General features: G+C 35.8%; 3 protein-coding genes across 3 annotated transcripts; 2 read left to right on the top strand and 1 right to left on the bottom strand.

The window, feature by feature from the left end:
• Positions 1-2,031: 2,031 nt before the first annotated feature.
• Positions 2,032-2,850, bottom strand: LOC149576279 (F-box/kelch-repeat protein At1g80440-like). The gene has a single exon (XM_089794169.1). It carries the CDS (start codon positions 2,848-2,850, stop codon positions 2,032-2,034), a length of 819 nt encoding a protein of 272 aa, XP_089650295.1.
• A 5,129-nt stretch (positions 2,851-7,979) lies between these two features.
• On the top strand, positions 7,980-11,207 carry LOC149576278 (uncharacterized). Its single transcript, XM_089816734.1, has one exon. It carries the CDS (start codon positions 8,251-8,253, stop codon positions 9,145-9,147), a length of 897 nt encoding a protein of 298 aa, XP_089672860.1. The 5' UTR covers positions 7,980-8,250; the 3' UTR covers positions 9,148-11,207.
• LOC149576277 (uncharacterized) lies at positions 9,157-11,207 on the top strand. Its single transcript, XM_089816733.1, has one exon. It carries the CDS (start codon positions 9,157-9,159, stop codon positions 10,606-10,608), a length of 1,452 nt encoding a protein of 483 aa, XP_089672859.1. The 3' UTR covers positions 10,609-11,207.
• Positions 11,208-19,388: the final 8,181 nt, after the last annotated feature.

The following is a 19,388-nucleotide window of genomic DNA, read 5'->3' as shown; positions in this document are numbered from 1 at the left end:
CGATTCGTCGTCTGCATGTGACCATGGATGGTCACTAGTGGTTTGATCGAATTTGTTATGGCCAGAACTATTTCAATTGGGACTACCTATGTGTCATTTGATGTGGTAATTCCTTCGAGCATTTTTGCAATTCTAGAAAACCTTGGACTTCATAGACCTATTTGAACATCAAAATTAGGGTTTTAGAATTTTTTTTAATCACTCGATAGAGCTCAAAGTCATAATTATGCACATATAATTTTTTTTTAAATGGTGAGTACATATCATTTACAATAATTAAAAATTATTGCAAGTAGGTATTTCAATGTGCATTCGAAAAACGATAGAAAAAATAGTAGATGACAATGAAAAGAACTAAAAATTATCACTTGTTGTAGAGGGAAGAGTCTTCTTTGACAATATATAACTTGTTTATTGGTTAACATATATTTTCTATGGAAGAGATGGTGGTAACCGTAAATAGTTAGATTCTAAAAGTCAAAGTTGGAATAGCTATAACAGGTAAAATATACAACATTTTCAAATCTTTCTTTTTGATAGTTCTAGCTACATATGTCATCTAAAACATACTTTAAAATTAGATGCAAACACATTTATTTATGTATATTTTTGTGATGGGAACTATAACACCTGATTTGGAGTAATTTTTAGAAAATAAAAAAAGGCCTTAGAATTTTTTAAAAAAATACTATCTTTATTTTTGTATTTTTTTTAAAATAACAACCATAAACTTCATTCATTTATATGCACTTCATCAATTTACACCATCTTAAACTTCAAAACAGAAATAACACTTTTACATTGTTGGAGTTTGACACTTATTTTGTTGTTAGTCTTTTCCTTTTTAAAAGGGTGACACATGTTTGTTATATTGCATATCCCCACAACCACACACATTATGAAGTAGACTAGCCTTTTCAAAATAATTTAAATTTTATGATATCATAATTTTATAAGCAATTTAATTGTATAAAAACCAATAGAATTTAACATTTCAAATAAGTTTTGAAAAAAAAAATTGAATTCAAATAATATAATTGGCATAATTACAGTTATTTCAATTAGATAATATTATTAAATATGTTTTATAAATATTAAATTTATAATTTTTTTATTATAAAATCTATCTAAATTCTTTAACAATATTATATAATTTATTATTTATATTAAATAATAAAAGATTACATTTTTTTTTTTCAAATTTAAACAAATCGTCAATGGCCTTTGATCTATTGGTGAGATTGAAAAGCTCACATAGAGCTCATGAGAGATCCATTGTTGCCGAATGCAAAGCCCTCAACTTCTGAAAAGAATGCAGCCCGGATCATGCCCCTAAGAGAATGACTACCCTCAATCCTTGATTATTTAATCTATTCTTTTATAACAATATTTATAAAAATATCCTTTTACTAAATTTACTTGTAAAAATTGTAATAGAGTTCTTTCTACACATCAGCGGGAACCTTAGTGGTAGAATTGCCATGTGAATTGGGGATTAATTATGCGTAGACAATAATTTTTATTCAAAATGTTCTTATTTTGTGAACTGTCCGCTCTGAAAAAATCAACTATTTAACACTATTAGTCTAGGAATTAAACTTAATATGTGTGAAATGTTCAAGCCATTTCATTCCAACCAACAAACATCCCTAATAAAATACCAATAATGTAAACGAAACTGAGAAAATCGAATGGGGGAATTTGCAGGAAATATACTTCAAAACCCTATCAGAGAAATTCAAGTGAACCAAAATCAATCTCCATGTAACTCTGTTTTTGTAAATAGAGAAAAAGAAAAAAAATTACATATATTGAAATGATTTGATTCAGAGATGTGACAGTCATACTTTTATGTCCCAGAAATATTAAATCTGACCAAACTAGTAAAGAATACATCTACATCCTCGGATGTGGCACCCGCTTACAAAGAAGAAGTCTAAGGCAACTGCGCACAATATCAAAGCAAGTTGAGGGAAAAAAATACAATCTAACAATCAAACAATCAATTTGAAGGAAAAATGAAAAACCCAATCAAATAATGATGGTGGCCACAGATTCGATCTTGCTGTGGGACAAGCATGGAGGCATCTCAACAGAAATCCATCTCCCTATGTTCACGTCCCCTGTTTCCAATGGAGGGTAGTACATGTACAACACTTTAATGTTTGTGCCCAATTGAATCCCACTCAAGAAAATCCCATCATCCCCAAAAACAACTGCATCAACTCTTTCAAGAGGCTCAGGAAGAACATCAACAATCTTCCACAAATTCTGTGTAGACTCAAATCCTGCCACAACATACCACTGGAAGCAGTAAAAATGCCCAAATGCAGCCACAATGGGATGCTCACAATCTTCAACAAACCAAACGTTGGGCAGAGTGGACCAAACTCCTCCTTCTGGATCGAATGTTTGAAGCTTTTCAACAAACAAGCTAAAAACATAGAGCATTCCTTCTATGAAAACATAGTGGTATAAAGATTGTCTTTGAAGCATGTTGGGAAGAAGCCTCCACTCATCTCTCTCCACATCGTAAACTGTAGTTTGGTTTGTATTTTCCAAAAACGGTCTTCTTCTTGCAACATAAATCTCGCCTTGAGGAGATGCACAACATGTAAACTCCAAAAAAAATTGTGGGGTGGGCATATTTGCACCTTTTCTCCATTTGAACAATATGAAATCAAAGACCAAAACGTTCCTGTTTGATGATCTCTTGGATCTCCAACACTTATATAACCCTAGTAAAACCAGTTTATGCTTCACACAAACACTCTTGGATAATGAGTAGAGTTTGAATTTGGCAGGGATGGGAGGGAGTCTTTCCCATAACTGATTAATGGGATCATACATCGTTATGCGGAGATTCTAACAATGCACACTATCGATCAAGCATATGAACTCTTCAGACCTTCCACAACTCATTCTCCTTCCATAAAACTCTGAATTTTCTAACATTCCCTTCCAATTCTTACATACATGCTTCACTCTTCTGTGAGATGTATAAGGCACTCTCATCAAGATTTCTTTTGTCAAATCTTCTGAAATTGCACTAAAATAGTCCATCATCACCAATTGTACACTGCTTAAATGATTCTCAAAGGATCCAAATTGTTACAACTTCAATGGATCCGACTTCCCAAATATATAGACTTTCTAACACATGCCAAGCTTTAAGGATTTTTTTCTATTTTTGCTCGCTTTTGATAGATAGTTCTAAACATAGAATGGTCATTAATTTCTATTTTTTTAAAAATATTGAAATAATGCAAATTACAAAGGTAAGAAGAGCAGATCATAGAAAATTGCTCGAAAGAATGAAGACAACATTACAGTGGAGAAACAAGAGGCAAAACAACCCACAGGTGTACATAGAGAAGAGAGCACAATTTCAAATACAATTTATCAAAATTCAGATAAGAGGCTGTAGACTATGAAGCACACCATTTTGCTGATTCTTGATTAGCTGAATTACTTGGTGCTAGATACATTGGACCTGATATGTTATCGTGGTACTCTTCCTGGAATATGCCTGCAATTGAGAGAAAATAGAAGCAAGACAATAAAATATGTCTGAATAAAGTTTTAGAAAAGAAAATTCCTGATGATCATAGGAGTTATCAAAAGCTGCTTTACAACGGACTCTCCAGATGTGCAATAAGATGGTTTGTCGAACACTTTCAGCAATGACATTCTTTCGAAGCCCAACTCCAAGTAAAGCCTCCTTCTAGTTAAGGTAATGCCAAAAGATAGCAGGAAGACAATGAAAAACAAAGTTCCATAACTTCTTCGCAAAAGAATAGCCCCAAAAGATGTGATGCATGTCTTCAAATTTCTTGCAAAAAGGACAATTAATGGGATTAACCATGATATATTTTAGCCTGCTATCAACTGGTAACTTGTAATGTAATATCTTCCAAGCCATTAATTGTGCCTCCGTGTTAATCTTTGACTTCCAAATTTTAGCTAAGAGTTTTGCCCAAAACTTTTCACTAAATTTACAATTCCATTTGTTGTTCAACCGAGACTTCGTGGGAAGATTAGGCAGCAGCTGCAAATATATTTTCTTCAAAGGAAAAGACAAGAAAGGAAATACTGAAAGCCATAGCCAGTCTTTGAAGAAATTGCATTGAATTGGGGTACACAATTTCATATACAATTCTGGAGGCACTAGAGATTTCACAAAGATAAAAAATGATTTGTATTTATTGTTCAGATTAAATTGGGCTCTAATGACATCCCATGGTAGCCAATCTAAAATATTGAAGTCCCAAAGATCTCCCACCGTGTTAATACCTTTTTTGGACAGCAAATAAGATAATTTAGGAAAACTCAAGGCCAAAGGCTGATCATGATACAATATATGTCTGTTCCACCAAATAGAAGAAGTGGAAAAGCTAAAACCATGTTGGAGAGAGCCATCTCTCCATTTTAAAAGATGGCTGACCCTTTGCCAAGCTTTCCAAATTGACTGGAGAGAAGGTGAAGCCTTAATAGAAAAGAAGGGAGCATGAAGTAACTTGTCTAGCCACCCCACTCCTTGCCATTTTCCTCTAACCATAGCAAGAAAAATCCTATTCTGAACTAGAACTTTCCAAGGTTCATCCCCTTTAGCAAATCTAATAATCCATTTCATTGCCAAGCAAAACCCTTGGGTTTTCGGGTCAATTAATCCCAAGCCTCCTTTATGCTTTGGTTGTATGCAATGAGACCAAGATGTAGATATAAACCCCTTACCCCCATCCCATTTAGTCCATAAAAAACGTCTAATGATTTTTATTAATTCCTCATAACCTTTGTTGGAGGGCATCTAGCTGGATGAATAATAAACATGCGTGGCCAAAAAAATCTTATTTGCAACTTGGATTTTCCCAGCAAGAGACAGAAATTTATTACCCCAATTAGAAAGTTTAGATTTGACTCTATTAAGATACCAAGTCCACATATCAGAGAGAGTGACTCCTAGACTAAAGGGAATCCCGAGATATCTCATAATTTCACCGTGCTTAATATGCTTCCATTCACGTGGAATCCAATGGGGAATATGCCCATCTCAAATCATCAAAAATTCTATTTTTTCATGAGCTAGCTTAGAGCCAGAGACAACATAATATATTTCCAAAACATCCAAAGTATTAGAGATCTCTTGCTCAGAGTTTTGTAAAAATAATAAGTTGTCATCAGCATAATGTGAGTTAATAACAACAGAACTTTGGGGAATAGAAACACCTGAGATAAGTTTCAGCTTCCTTGCATCTTGCAACATATAGCCTAATGCATCAACAATTAGAACATAAAGGTAAGGGGCAAGAGGACATCCTTGACGAATATATCGTTGAAGAGGAAAAGGATCAGTCATCATATTATTGATAATGATTCAAGAGTTAGCATCCTAAAATAACATAACATGAGCTTGAAGTTTAGGACCAAACCCCAACCATTTGAGCATGCTCAAAATAAAATTCCACCGGATTCTATCATAAGCTTTATCAAAGTCGAGTTTGACAAGAATAGCATTTTGACACATTTGTTGAGCCCATTTGCATGTTTCCCACGCTAAAATCAAATTATCAAGAATATATCTACCAACAATAAAACCAGTTTGTTCAGGTCGAACAATTTCTTGCACCACCGATTTAATCCTATTAGCAAGAGCTTTTGCAATAATTTTGTAGGCAGTATTCAGAAGTGTAATGGGACGCCAACCTGAAATAGAATCTTCATTTTTCCCCTTGGGCAAAAGTTTGATTATACCACCATTAATAACGGGACCCAAGGATCCTTTCTCAAAGGCTTCTAGGTATAAGTAATAAAAATCTTCTTTGATGTGTTTCCACATTGCTTTGTAAAACTCCATAGGAAGCCCATCGCTGCCCGTACATTTATAAGGAGCCATATTAAAAAGAGCATTTTCTAGCTCTTCCAATGTAAGGAGTCTATCAAGGTATTTGTTGTAATCAGCAGCTATACGCTGAGGTATGTGAACTTTAACAATATCTTCTAAAGCCTCTTGAATGTCTGGCCATTGATCATCTTTGAATAGATGTTCATAAAAATATTTAAAAGCTTTGCATATTTTAGCCGGGTCAGTAAGAAAAGAACTGGATTTGTCTTTAATGGCACCAATCTTTTCCTTTTTGTGTTTATAATTGAGATAGTTAAAGAAATATCGTGTACCCTTATTACCTTCTTTTATCCAATGTAATCTAGATCTGATTTTTGCTCCCTGACCTTTATAATTGTCCATCTTGTGCAATTGGTTTTCAGTAGCAGCAATAACAGATTGAAGGTTTATGTTATTAGGATCAACACTAAGGAGTTTTCTTGCATGCACAAGTTTACCTTGGAGAGATCTTCCTTTATGCTTCCGCCGCCAGACCATTTTTTCCCCAAAAGATTGAAGAAAATTAATGCATTGAGAAATGGCAAGACACCACCAATCAATCCAAGAATCTCCTTCTAGGGATAGAATTCCAAATCTCCTCAAGGGCAACAAGGCAAGTAGGATTCTTTAAATGAGAAGCATTTAGTTTGAAAGGGAGGGAACTCTCTGAACTTAAGTTTTGAGAGAAACTAATGCTGCATACAATAGGGAAATGATCAGAAAGAGTAGAAGACTGATCCACTTGAACACAAATCCCCGACGGATCATAAATCAGCGAGAGACTAGAGGAAATATAAAACTTGTCCAACCTACTTAATTTTCTACTATCTCCCATTCTGCAGTTGGACCAGGTATACTAGTTCTCTGAATGGCTAGCAAATTTGTCATGAATGGGATCAATTACACCAATGGAGTTACAACAGAACACCCAGCTATCAAACTCATCCCTGTGTGCTGGCCTAAGGTGATTAATTTCTAATTGTTTTTAATCAACCTTTTATTTTTAGAAATATCAATTGTATAAAGAATCATTTAAAATTTAATTTAATCAAGATTTTATTTTTAGAAATATCAATTGCATAAAACTTATTTAAAAATTTATTGTTTTTAAAATTTAAAATATATATATATATAAATAACTGAAATTACAAAATAATTTGATTAAGTAAGGAAGTGATCTTTTAATTACTATTTGAATAAAAGCCAAGGGAAGAGAAACACACTGACCAAATATAGATTTAGTGGATAAGTTGGCTAAACTTATTATCATTCAAATCTAATTTAAGTAATACATTATAGAAATATAACATTGAGTAATTTGACTGTAACTTTTTATAACTAACTTACGTAAACTAGCTAACCGTGGTCAAGTAGTACTCCGTTAGTAAATTCAACATTAAAGAAGAATTTATATGAATGTATAAAAGGGGATATCCTCCAAATCTAAATTATAATTGAGAGAATGTTTTAAATTGAGGAATGCCTTTTTAAATATTTTAGTTTTTTTTATGAACAATGTAAGATAAAATATTTCCCACCACTACCTATTTTAAATAGATGAAATGTATTAAATTAAAAAAAATTAAAAAATTATGACTTTTACCTTTTAGATTTAAAAAAAATATATATATAAATAAATAAATTTCTAACTTTAAAAGTAATAAAATAATGAATAATATATTATAAAATAATAAAAAAATTAAATTAAATTAAAATTAATATAATTTTAAAATAAACAAAAGTAATTAGAACTAGCTTTTAAACTAAACTAAAAGCATAATAAATATTTAAAAATAAGAATATCAAAAATTAATTTCAAATCAATTTCTAAATACAACTTCAACCATCGGAAATTAAATATAATAGAGAAGATAGAATATTACTTCCATTTTGAATTTAGAATTACGAACAATTTCTGGGTGAACTGAACGTTGAGGCGGAACTGGGAGGGTCAAAATTAGTCGATAAAGAAAGGAGAAATGCAATATGCGAAATCGCTGCTGGTAGAGTTGTTCAACATGTCTTTTTGTCTGGACGAACAATTCCTATGTGCGAGGAAAAACTACTGAAGAACATGGATAACGTTTTTTCAATGTAGAGGTAAGGCAATACAGTTTTTCCCTCTTTAAAAATTGTTTTTCTGTAAGTCGGACTATACAGTTTTCTGCTGCGGAGGCTTATATGTGATTATATTCTAAATCTCTATGAACAATATGAAATTTGGAGATCCCCAATAATCGACAAATGAATAGTTCCAGCAGTTTTTCCATTGCCTTCATCAATGGAGACAGGGAATAGATTAGAGGGAGTTAGGGTTAAGGCCAAAAGTTTTAAAGGAGGAAAAGGCAGGGGTAGTTTCTGTTAAGGGCATGGGCAAATGGAAGTGGGTTTCTGAAATATGCTCCTCTTATTCTGGTTTGGAATGCGTTAGTTTACATTCCCGGCTTCTTCGTTCTCATTTTCACCGCACTTGTAACGCTGCTAGCAGCAGAAGCAGCCGTTGCTGCACAGGATGTCGCCTTGCAAGAAGAGGACGAGAAGAAAGAAGAATATTTTGTACTTGTCAAATGTCAAGCATTATATCTGAAAATGTATTGATCCTGTCTGGTGCCATTGATCGTCATTATCCACCTTCTGTGGGGTTTGTCAATGTTCAAGCATGCTTGAACACCCGTGCACACAATTGGAAGAAACCCTGGCAGAAAGTAGAGCCAATTTTAGGTTTCCTGCCTGAATTTGGGACACCACAGAGAAATTGTGCTTCTAGGGCTGTTTGTTCTGGTCTTGTTTCTACGAAGGGAATGCCAATGTCTAAGCCAGATGGGAGTTGCAGTGAGAAGGAAGATGACGAAATTACTGATAAGAAACAGGGAACTTGTCTGAAGGAGTGTGAAATTGTTGATTTTCGGGAAGTGGAGAGAGTTTCTAAAGTGGTGGAGGAGCTTTTTGCATTGGATAGGAATATGGAAGCAGTTCTTGATCAATGCGGAGTTAATTTGTCCCACTCATTGGTATTCCATGTCTTGAGCAGATTTTCCAATGCCAGGAAGCCTGCTTTGAGGTTTTTCAATTGGGCAGGACATCAGGCTGGTTTTTCTCACAATTCACTTACTTATAATATGTTGATGAATATCTTGGGAAGGGCAAAACAGTTTGAGACTATGTGTGAGCTAATTGAAGAGATGGGCAAGAAAGGTTCTGCATTAACAACAGATACCTTTGAGATTGCTATCAAATCCTGTGCAGCTGGCAGAGAAATGAAATAAGCTGTTCAGATGTTTCTTTTGATGGAACGGTACAAATTTGGGGTCAACGTTAACAACTTCAACTTTCTATTGGATGCTTTGGGTCGAGCAAAACTTGCAAAGGAAGCAGAAATGCTGTTTGAGAAAATGAGAGATAAGTTTCATCCAGATGCAAAAACCTACACTGTGCTTCTGTCAGGATGGTGCAGGGTGAAGAATCTATTACAGGCAGGTAAAATTTGGAATGAGATGTTGGATGAAGGATATAAACCAGATCTTGTCACCCACAACATCATGTTGGAAGGCCTTTTTACAGGAAGAAGGAAGGATGAGGCTCTAAAGCTCTTTGACTTAATGAAAAAAAATGGCCCTACTCCTAATACTAGGAGCTACACCATTGTGATTTTTTCCCTTTGTAAATTACACAACATGGGGGATGCCCTGAAGTTCTTTCTGGAAATGCAGGAAAGTGGCTGCCCAATAGATGCTGCTGTTTATACTTGTTTGATCAAAGGTTATGGCAATGCGGAGAATTTGGACCAATCCTATAAGTTGCTTCTAGAAATGAAAGAGAGAGAGATCCCTCATGACTGCCAGACCTACAATGCTCTAATCAAAGTCATGGTGGATCTATATAGACCAGATGAAGCTGCTAAACTCTATGATGAGATGATACAATGTGACTTCAAACCCACCATTCATACCTACAACATGCTTATGAAATTATATTTCAGGGCAAGGAAATTTGAAAAGGGCTTTGATATATGGAAACAGATGGCTCAGAATGGGTGCAGTCCAGATGTCAATTCGTACACTGTGCTTATTGGAGGACTTTTTAGGGAAGGCAGATCGCAGGAGGCATGCACCTACATTGAAAGAATGGTTGAGAAGGGCATGAAGGCTCCTTGTTTCAGTTATGATAAATTCCTTGCTGATTTTTCACAAGCAGGCAGGCATCATATATTTGAGCAACTTGGAGAACATATGAGACAAACAGGGAAGTTGGATGTTGCAGATGTGTTTGTTAAGTTCTCACAGAAACCAGAAATGAATACCAAGAAAGCGAACAAAAGGCAAACCACTCGTGTTGGGCTGCAGTCTAGTAGTGAGTTTGGGTGCTTCTCAAGACAGCAAATTACCAAGAAAGCCAACATAAGACATGTCACTCCTGTTGGGCAGCAATCTAGTGGTGAGTTTGGGCATTTCCCAAGACAGCAAAAAACCATGAAAGCCAACATAAGAAATGTCACTCCTGCTGAGCTGCAGTCTAGTGGTAAGTTTGGGTGCTTCCCGAGACAGCAAAAAACCAAGGAAGCCAACAGAAGACATGTCACTCCTGTTGAGCTGCGGTCTAGTGGGAAGTTTGGGCGCTTCCCGAGACAGCAAAAAACCAAGGAAGCCAACAGAAGACATGCCACTCCTGTTGGGCTGTGGTCTAGTGGTGAGTTTGGGCGTTTCCCAAGACGGCAACCTAGATTCTAATTCTTGCAAGTGTATCTGTTTGTTAATGCAGCTGTTTGAGTTGGGGATATTGTGAGTGGAGGGCTGCTCCAACAAGCTCTGTTTTCACTTAGCCTTCTCTAACAAAGGGAGATGTGTTACAGGGAAATTATCAGTTAGGTTAATGCCATAGAACTTTGGTACCAAATATCAAATACACATTATTGCCAAAGTATTTTCTCCCCCTTCACCCGAGATAGGCACTGACATCTGGACAAATGCACAATACTTTTACCTCTATTCTGTCATGTTTGTAATCCAATATTTGGTTTGATCATAAATAAATGATCAATGAAAGAAGCTATGAAACAATTGGGTTGATGTTGCATTCATTACAGTTATGAGAAACAATTGGGGCTGTGTCACTACTGTTGTTTAGTGATGGCATAACCACTAAATTGTAGCCCTTTGACTTTATAAGTCAATAATTTGGTTACATAGAAGTTTCAAATATTCATCTTACTGGGTTGAGTGAGTGCAGTGTGTACAGAATCAGAAGTGCAATTTGACTGTGTATTGAGACAGTAATGATGTAAAATACAGTCACTTACAGGAATAATAATGGAATCTTGTTTATATTATCAGCTATGTTATTAGTAGGCAATACAATATGAGGATTTTTTCTCTGTTTGTTAAGAATGGTGGTAAAAGCTAGAAGGCGCAGGAATTGTATTGTGAATGTAAGTCCTCAATGAGATGCAGCTTCTTCATGTGTATGAAGAGACTTCTACTGTTTTGTAGACATGTTGATTCATTCTTGGATGCTTTTTAAAATCAGTTTTGGTTAGCCCTGCTAGCTTTAGGAGATTGTGAGAGTTGGAATTGTGGAGAGATCTGTAATAAACATCTGAAATCCTGTCAAAGTGTCTGTTTCATTAAACTCAGCTGGATACTCTTTCTGGGTTTCATATGTTTACGAACAAGTGGCTACAGAAATATTTATTGAACTTTTCACAGGTTAAAATACTTCATCCCTTGAAGAGATTCTTGCAGTTTTGCTTTCTTTCTGCCAAGTGCCTTTCAAAAACCAAATGATGAACAATCAGGATGATGCTCTATAAAGGGGCCTTTGCTGAAGATGTGCACGGCAAGACATGCACTTTCTATTTTAACAATATGGAGGATTCTATAGTGTTCAATAAACTTGAACTTTAAACCGAGGATCTGCCATAAAGATGGGTATATCAAAACAGCATTTTCTGATGCCCCTTCTTGTCAATTCTGGGTTCAAGATCTTTGTGCACAGTAACATGCACATACACACAAGAACATGTGCACAGAGACAAGCAGAGGGGCTCATGCACACACAGCAACCACGAGCACCTGCACAGAGTTTAATTTGTTTGAGTTTATTGCTCGTGGACTGAAATATTCCTTAATATTTTAGGGCTTGTTCCGTAGCATCTTCAATTAAAGAACTTACTGATATACAATGGTAATTACCTTTGGTAAACACAGCGAGAAGGAGCATGGAGTAGAATATACCACAAAGCAAAGATTTATTCTGATCTAAAAGCTCTGGGCTGCAGAACCTGGTGTTCTTTACATTAGAACCTTAGTTTTGATGCAAAATATACATGTAAAAAGACTAGTAACTGATATCGTTGACACCTTATCAATTGATGACACTCTCAACTGATTTGGCCACCGATTTGCTGGTATACTGTCACTCAGTCATCGTGATTTTGCCCAGCAAGGTCATTGGATGACAGTTTAAAGGCATATCTGGCAATTTTTAGGTGCCAGGTGTAGACAAACCTGTAGGGTTGCTTGTACTGAATGATTTCAGGCTGTAGCAGCTGACATGAGGTAACTCCAGGTCTAGGTTGATGGCGCCAAGTGTCCTTGAGTCTGATATACAACAAGGGTATCACCCAGATGGTAGTTTGATTGGGACCTATCTCTCTGAGTGATGGTAGAGACCCTCCTTGGGACTGATTTTTAGGGTAGCGCTCATTGAGTTCACCAAAGACAACCTACAATCAGATTGCAAACCCTAGTAATGGATGGCGACCAGCCTGCACTATCCATAATTACAAAATTACAAATTTGGTTGTGGACCGGAAAAACCTTTCTTTCGACAAAGATAGTCAGGTTTCCCATCCTAACCCTGGAGTATCACTATGGTTTTCAATGTTCATACTTGCAAGTATTGAGATGAAATTCAGCTTGGAAAGCTGAAAACAAATGTCTGGTGGATGAGTTCCCTCCAGCCAACAATGAGTGCCTGGTTAGTTTAGGGTTAAATAAACATTTTTTCAATACAAAATGCTTGTGTCAATGTTGGCCGAGGAGAGGGGACATGACTGCTCTTAAGTAAATTGTTTGTTCTCAAGAAATTTCACATTCAAATGGTAAAAATTCTCTCATTTATAGTTTTTGAGCTGGAGATTCTTCCATTTTACCAAGGAACTTGGAATGATCTTATTTCTCGACCACAGTCTCATATCAACTGTAGTCTTAGGCATTGTTACCCTCATTTTTGTCAGCCCTCTTTTTCCAAAATCTCATGTCAATCATCCAAGGGGTTTACCTTGGTTGAAGCAATGAGTTCTCATTGTGGAGATCCTGGTTCAAATCCTAAGAGGAACATCTTTGTGGAATCCTAAGTTGTGATCTTTGGTCTTCCATTGGTCTCATTGTAAAAAGGCGATTCTAAGTTGTGACTCTTGGTCTTCCAATTGTTGTGTCTAGTGTTGCTACTCGTAAGGAGGTCATATTTGTCGGTTTGATGATTGAATAAGCTTGTAATGATCTTATATTGTGCAAATGAGCACACGGTTTGTAAACGATCTATAATATAAAAGGAATCTCATGTTAATCCCAGGATTCAGGGTTCAAAAATCCTTGTATTACCTGTATATTTGTTAGTGGTCCAAAGTTTCTTTTCTTGATTATTTTTGGTACAGTTGTGATTTTTCACCAAGTTCATTTTGACTTAGGTTATGGATTTAATAAATTAAACTAATAATAGTTAAAATTATTATTGTTATTTTAATATTTCTAAAACTGGTTTAAGTTGGAAGACTAACCCATAGGCTATGTTTAGCCTTGTGGACATTAAAAACCATCTATCTATCTATCTCTATTCTGATAACCCAGGATAGCATAGTACAAAATTGAGCACTGAAAACCTAGAGGGTTAGGAATGTTCAAAAAGTGAAGATTTTTTAAAAGATACTCAAGATTCAAGCACATCTAACCTCATAACTGAAACTCATTTCAAGAATTGGTTGGAAATGCTCATGGTTTTGTACTCTATATCATGACATCTAATGATTGAAATAAATTTGCTGTGATGCTTAATTGTCAACCAAATGCAAATAGCCACCATGAATTTAAACTCTGAAAATTATCTACCAAATACAACTAGCCACCATGGGTTCAAATTCTGAAAAGGTAATCTGTGATAATATTAGAGCTGTGGATGACCATTAAAGCAAATCGAAGAAGAGTACTGTCTAATATTACAGCTGGAAATGAAAATTGTTAACAGTAGAGCTGGGTTATTTAGCAACCGTGTCTCTAATAGAGGTGATCATATAAACCACAGCATATGCTCAAAAGAAATCTTGTGATTACTTGCAACGCAAAAAATAAAATTGTCTTGTGATTCCTTGTAATGCAAGAAATAGATTTGTTAATATTCTTTAGAAATTCGCACTCAATTGTTTTTGGTTGAATATGGAATCAATGACAATGTATGGTAATTGTTTGACAGAATGTCCCAAACAATTGATAGGTCATAGAATATGCCACTCACAAGGGTTTGCAAAGAAAAACGTCTGTTAAAGAACTAACAGAGAAAGTTTTCTAGCTTATGGAATTAGCAGGAATAAAGCCCAATTTTGACAACTTTTGCCAACATGCACCATTTCTCCCCTCCGTCTAGTATAAAGTGAAATCTTTGTGACAACGTAATGGTGGAAAGATTTCTATTGAATTTTTATAGTTGATATGTTATGTTTTTATGCAAGCAAGATGTGGAATCTGACATTGGATGCAAATAGTTTGACTGTATGTCTCACCAGCTGCCTGCTTCAACGAAATAAAAGAAATGATTGCAAAGTATATACAGAACGATTCATCGACATATCGTCTTCCAGCATATTATGGTTCCGCAGTATACACAAAATGAATATGTTCAAATGCCTTAGAGAATGAGGGGAAATGTTTGCTGCATACACGTCGTAGCAAATTGACAATAGAATATGGGTGTACACCAAAGCGAGATATATGACCAAGTTTTCCCATAGTAGTGGCCTGTAGAGAAAAGACAAGCTGCAAAAACCAAATTGTAAACCTTGTTCCAATTTTATTTCGTGTGTACACACTATGGGCCTGTTTGGTTGCCAAAATTAGGATGGAATTGGTATTTGGAATTCCGGAAAAAAATATATCCACTGTTTGGGTCTGTCAAATCGAAATGGGAATTGTAAAAAGATGGAATTCCGTGTGCCCATTTAACCCCCAAAACTTGAATTTCGTATTCCACCAAAATAGGTGGAATTGGTTTAATTCTGATTTTAATTCCAATTTGGCGAAAACATGAATTGCAAATTTATGAAAAATGAGTTTTTGTTGAGGTCCGCCTGACGTATTTGATTTCCCGCTCTTTGGCTCAACCCTATATTAGCCTCGATCAGACATTTCTCTGCTCAGAAATCTTGTCACGTCTGGAGTTTTTGTATACAGGTATGCATTCAAGGGTTTTTTGATGTCTTGTTTGGGGTGTAGCCATCTTTGATCTTTCATTTGGCCATCTGCTAATGATGGCATCCAAAACTAATGAACTTCCAATCTTCTCGACATTCTCGGCATGCTATTGTTTTCAACTTCTGCCAAGCAACCAAATAAAATCACTTGTCATTAATAATGGGTTATGTTTTTTTTCAAATACCATGAGCCCAACACAGTGACATATATTTCTCCATTTATTCGTTGGATTACATTGTAGTATCAGCATACAGTTTTACTTTCATTAGGTCGTCCATAAAATGTGTGTTTGATTGTTTATTTATTTTCTTCTCATGTTTTGGGGAAAAATAGTAATACGTTAGCTAGCCCATTTCAAGCTTGCTTAGGGTTTACTGCCAATGTAATATTATTTAGTAATTTTTGGTGGTGGTTCAGTTATTTTGTGTTACACATTGCTAGGAAGAGAAGAGTCATTTGTGCTCTTGTAGTTGCTCTGGCTGCTTTCGCTACATCTATAGCAATGTTTGTGCAAGAAGATAGAAGATCAATATGTAAGTTCAAATGAGGCGAGATTCTCTTTTATAAACACATTATTTATTCAAATGAGACTGATTGTCATGATCAAATTCAAATGAGTAAAGGAGTTTTTTTTCACCTAGCAACTATTCTTAGGGAAAAAGGTAGCATCACAAATACGGTGCACTTAACATTGGAAGAACAACTAGTGATGTTCCTCCACACCCTTGGCCATAATTTAAAGAATCGTAAGATTGCCCATAACTTTGGCCACTCAAGAGAGACAATCAGCCGATACTTCCACAAGGTTTTGACAACAATCTTGGCATTCCATGGTGATTATCTTTTGCCACCTGGTCCAACCGCTCCTTTAGAAATTAGTGGGAAGGATCATTTTGATCCGTACTTCAAGGTAGATATCATGTCTATACAATTTGGTTTCTAGACTCTAAATCCTATTATTGCATGTTTGTTTGATCATAAATTTGCATATTGTAGGATTGTGTGGGAGCAATTGATGGAACACATACTCTAGTCACTATCAATGTTGACATTCAAGCTCCATATCGTGATAGAAAGGGCAACTTGTCACAGAATGTAATGGGTGTGTCTTCATTTATTATAAGTTTCAATACATTCTTGCTGGTTGGGAAGGGTCGGTAGCAGATAATCATGTTCTAGCATCAGCTTTGTCAAGATCTGATCCATTAGTAGTTCCCCCAAGTATGTCAAATATGTTTATATAGTGATGCATATTACAGTTGTTATAAAGTTATATTTTAATATACTTTTATTGTATGTAGGCAAATATTATTTGGTTGATGTTGGATATCCCAATGTGCTTGGATTTCTTGTACCTTATCAATGCACACGTTACCACCTAAAAGAGTTCTCAAGAGCAAACCCCATAAACAGTCCTGAAGAGTTGTTTAACCACTACCACTCATTGCTCAGGAATGTAATAGAACACACATTTGGCATTTTGAAGCAACATTTTCCAATCTTGAGGCATGTGACGTCATATCAAATCATGACCCAAACAAAGATAGTTTTGGCGTGTTGCATATTGCACAACTTCATTACAATTGAAGACGGCTTTCCTTCAAAAGTAGACGTTGATGAGGTAGATGATTGTGAGGGGATACATGTACCAATACTTGAGACATATGGGATGACTCAACGTGATAGAGAGGATTGGGGGAAGTTTAGGGATGAAATAGCAAAAAGGATGTGGGATGGTTACAGATCTCAATCTTAGTTATCAAGGCATACTATTTAGGATTAGCTGTAAACTCCACTTTCTTTATGTGCATCTTGTTAGAAAAATCAACTATCCTCCTCTTTGTTGGGATATTACATCTTTCTTTTTATTATTCCTTGGGTTTCCTATTGTATTTGACTAAATCAATCCCTATTGTATTTGACTGAATTTATCTTCACTTAACAATTAAGTAGTTTTTTACATAATTTATTTAGTGGCAAATTTGTTGTTCATAGCTTCCAATTTGTATCATTATAAATTCTAAATTCGTGGACATATGAATTCTAAATTTTGAATGTCATTATAACTCAGTGAGGTCCAAATGGACAACCCCCACCTCATGATTGCTTACATTTGTGTATGCCTGTTCCAGCTAACACATGGAATGAGCTTGTCTTTGAAATTGTGAGAAGGAATCTAAATGGCATTGATGTGTGAATCACTGAAATGCCCCTTGTTCGTGATATTGGCTTCCATATATAATCTGATGTGTATGTCATCAATCATTGCTTTGTATTCATGACCAAGGTTTAACAACTTTGTAATCTTTTCTATCCTTTAACCTAGATAGTTTTCCTTGTGTGTGTTAGTGAACAACCATAATGGATAATCTGTGTTACCATTTTATTTGTATAAAAAATTAATTCTTGAAGTGCTATTGTTATTCTATGCTGCTTGAAGCATACAACCATATCTATCTACAACATTCTAAACAAGTACCTTTAATGACCTTGAGTATTATATCATTGTTTCTAGGTAAAATCGTTGCTTTCTTATCATTATTGTCCGTTCATATTGTGTATGATCTTCATATGCCACTGCTATTGATATAAACTTCATAATGTATTCCCATCAAACTATTTGATATTGTCACCTTCATCCATTTTCATAATCTGTGCACTTGTGGATCATTTTATAATTAATATTTTTGTTTTTAATGAAGTAACCATTATCTACCTGCTCCATGAACTAGTGGTTCGATTCGGATTGCAAATCCTTCCATCATGTTATGGGCTCTACTTTTGAGGCTCACTCCACTGACTTTGCCAATATTCGCTCGTCTTATCTCCGCTTGCTTCAGAGTAAGAAGCGTAACTTTGCTACCTCTAAGTGTAAGTCACTTTGCTCGATGCTGATTCACAATCCCCAGCTCTTTTGGCGCACTCTTTTCCTCCATAATTCCTCTCTGCCTTCCACCCTTGACTTTTGCTCCCTTACCTTTCACACCATGGCTCTTTATGACATTCCTGGGCAGCCTTTCATCCACCCCTCCTCGCCTCCTTTCGTCTGCCTTTTCACCCCTTCCCATATTTTTGAGGCAATCAGATCCATGAAGTGTAGTAGAGCTACTGATGAGGAGGGTTTCCAGGCTGAGTTTTTCAAGTCCAGTGTCTCAGTTCTTGGCCCCTATCTCTCTATTCTTTTTAATAGAGTGATTCACACTAGGTTTTCGGCCTCCTGGTCTAGGCATTTGATTTATCCTATTCACAAGACCAGCCTTGTCTTTGATCTGGGGAACTACATAACCATCATGATTGGGCACACATTTGTTAAATTGTATGCGACGGCTCTTAATACTATGCTATCTGCAGAGCTCGATAGGATTGGTTGTAGGGCTAGAGGGTAGGCTGGTTTTTGGGTAGACTATCAGACTATGGATCACATCTTCATGCTACAAGCTAATATTGAGGCCATAAACAGATCAAAGAAGGTCTATTGTTGCTTTGTTGGATTTTGCAAAGCTTTTAACTCTGTTCCTAAGGTGGCTCTATTTGAGAGACTTAGGGAGATTGGTATTTCTGAGATGCTATGTATTGCTATTATGAAATTGTATGAGACTGTGGTTGGCAGATTCTAGACCCCTGAGGGCTTCTCGGATCCAATCCATAGCACCATTGGGGTTAAGCAGGGGTGTCCTCTCTCTCCTATTTTATTTGGGTTATATATTGATGAGCTTGAGGACTTCCTCTTGAAGTATTTGCTCCTAGGAGATGGTTGTTATCTTCATTAGGTTCTGATCTATATCCTACTTTTTGCAGATGATGTTGGTCTCCTTGCTTCCTCTCCAGACAGGTTATAGAGACTTCTCGATGACTTGGCTTTATTTTGTAATTAGAGACGACTTGTGGTTAACTTGGGTAAGACTCAGGTCATGATCATTAATTGTTTAAAGACTTCTCATCTTCACTTCATATTTAGGGTCAAGAGATTGAGATCACTTCATCCTACACATATCTAGGGGTTATGTTTTCCAGTCTGTGGTTTAGTATGGGACCAATTATTCAAC

Source organism: Cupressus sempervirens, chromosome 1 (genome assembly GCF_028749045.1).
Source record: "Cupressus sempervirens isolate cs-2001-9-10 chromosome 1, ASM2874904v1, whole genome shotgun sequence".
NCBI classification, from domain to species: domain Eukaryota; kingdom Viridiplantae; phylum Streptophyta; class Pinopsida; order Cupressales; family Cupressaceae; genus Cupressus; species Cupressus sempervirens.
This window is presented reverse-complemented; position numbering and strand designations above follow the sequence as displayed.